Raw genomic sequence first — 1,974 nt, forward strand, 5'->3', positions numbered from 1 at the left:
ACTTTTATAGTTGTGACAAAAATTCCCCACTCAACAAAATATCTTAATAAATTGTTTGGTTATTTGAACTAACTCGACTGTTTTGCAGTCATATCCATGTTTCAGATAAAGGAAGTCAACTCCAGATGAAGAAGCCTCTCTGGGGCTCACATGTTCTGCAATAATAACTAAACTCCCTTAAACCAATCATCAGTTGCCAAATGTTCATTCATCTTCATGCCACGGAGACTCAACTTTCGAATTATTCTTCAACAAGAAGAAATATCCAAGAACAAAAAAGTTGCAAATATACCCTACAACATAGACACACATACTAAATACTTAATATTAGTTATATAAATAATTTTAATTTAATAATACTTCTGCAGACGTATTATACACTGGAATTTTCAATAACACCCCCACTTATTTTCTTATACTCCCAGGTCCAACTCAACACCATGGATGGAGACGATAAAACCTTTTCAAGTGACTTCACCCTCACAGGGCTCTTCACTCAAAGTGCAGCCTCAAGCTTCCTTTTCAGCATCATCTGTGCCATCTTCTTCATGGCCATGATAGCTAACGGGGTTATGATCTTCCTGATCCACATAGACCCTCACCTCCACACCCCCATGTACTTCCTGCTCAGCCACCTCTCCTTTATTGACATGATGTACATCTCTACCATTGTGCCCAAGATGTTGGTCGATTATCTTGTGGGCAAGGGGACCATTTCCTTCATTGCCTGTACAGCCCAGTACTTTCTCTACATGGGCTTTGTGGGGGCTGAATTTTTCCTGCTGGGACTCATGGCTTATGACCGCTATGTGGCCATATGCAACCCCCTTCGCTATCCTGTCCTTATGGGCCACCGGGTCTGTGGAATGATCTTGGCCAGCTCTTCGTTTGGTGGTGCTTTGGACAGCTTCCTCCTCACCCCTATCACCATGAGTCTCCCGTTCTGCAGTTCCCACAAGATCAATCACTTCTTCTGTGAAGCGCCCACCATGCTGAGGCTGGCCTGTGGTGACAAAGCTGCCTATGAAATGATCATGTACATATGCTGTGTCATGATGCTGCTGATCCCCTTCTCTGTGGTGATTGCTTCCTACGCCCGGATTCTCATCACAGTGCACCAGATGAGGTCAGCAGAAGGGAAGAAGAAGGCCTTTGCCACCTGCTCATCACACATAATGGTGGTGATGTTGTTTTACGGGGCTGCCCTATACACATATATGCTTCCCCGACCCTACCACACACTGATCAAAGACAAGGTCTTCTCTGCCTTTTACACCATTCTCACTCCTTTGTTAAATCCTCTCATCTACAGCTTGAGGAACACAGATGTAACTGGGGCCTTTAAAAGGGTTTTGGCAAGATGTCAAGGGGATCCTGGTGTGTCAAGGGAAGGATTCTGAAAGTCTAAGTCATCCACATCTGCTCAGGGCTACATGGGTGCTGTTATTCCAGGTTATACCATGGGTAATATGAAAAATGCATTCAGCAACTGCCAATGCCAATTACATTGAAATGTGCATCAGCACTACTTTTGTCAAAAATGTGAAACCAATTGTAACATTCACACATGAATAATGCCAGAGTGCCTAAATACCACTGGTGTTTATTTCTTCTTTGTGTCCACCCATTCTGTTACTGGACTCAGTGGGTACCTTTCCTCAGTGAGTGTAAGCCAATAGTACATCCAAGGCTTACACTCAGTCTGGTGTGGAAGCTTTTGTTTACTTACAGTAAATAAGCAGAACACTGGAGATATTTCCTAAAGCAGTGTCTGTCCTGGGGATAGTGCAGTTAGCTTTTATTCAGTATGTAGAGGAGTCAGAGTCCAGAAGATTGCATATACACTAGGGAACTTATATATATCCTATTACTTAGGCATTCTAGGTTTACTGTGCATGCTTAGCATATATCACAAGTTCAAAAAATGGCCTAAGCTCTAGCCCTGAGAGGAGATTTTAGTATTATAATGCACTA

The 1,974-nt window shown here is 42.9% G+C and overlaps 1 protein-coding gene across 1 annotated transcript; it reads left to right on the top strand.

The window, feature by feature from the left end:
* Positions 1–440: 440 nt before the first annotated feature.
* LOC112809849 (olfactory receptor 2T6-like) lies at positions 441–1,400 on the top strand. The gene has a single exon (XM_025853227.1). It carries the CDS (start codon positions 441–443, stop codon positions 1,398–1,400), a length of 960 nt encoding a protein of 319 aa, XP_025709012.1.
* Positions 1,401–1,974: the final 574 nt, after the last annotated feature.

This window comes from Callorhinus ursinus, unplaced genomic scaffold (genome assembly GCF_003265705.2).
Source record: "Callorhinus ursinus isolate GAN/ISIS: 27379988/994484 unplaced genomic scaffold, GSC_fseal_2.0 scaffold105, whole genome shotgun sequence".
Lineage (NCBI taxonomy): Eukaryota > Metazoa > Chordata > Mammalia > Carnivora > Otariidae > Callorhinus > Callorhinus ursinus.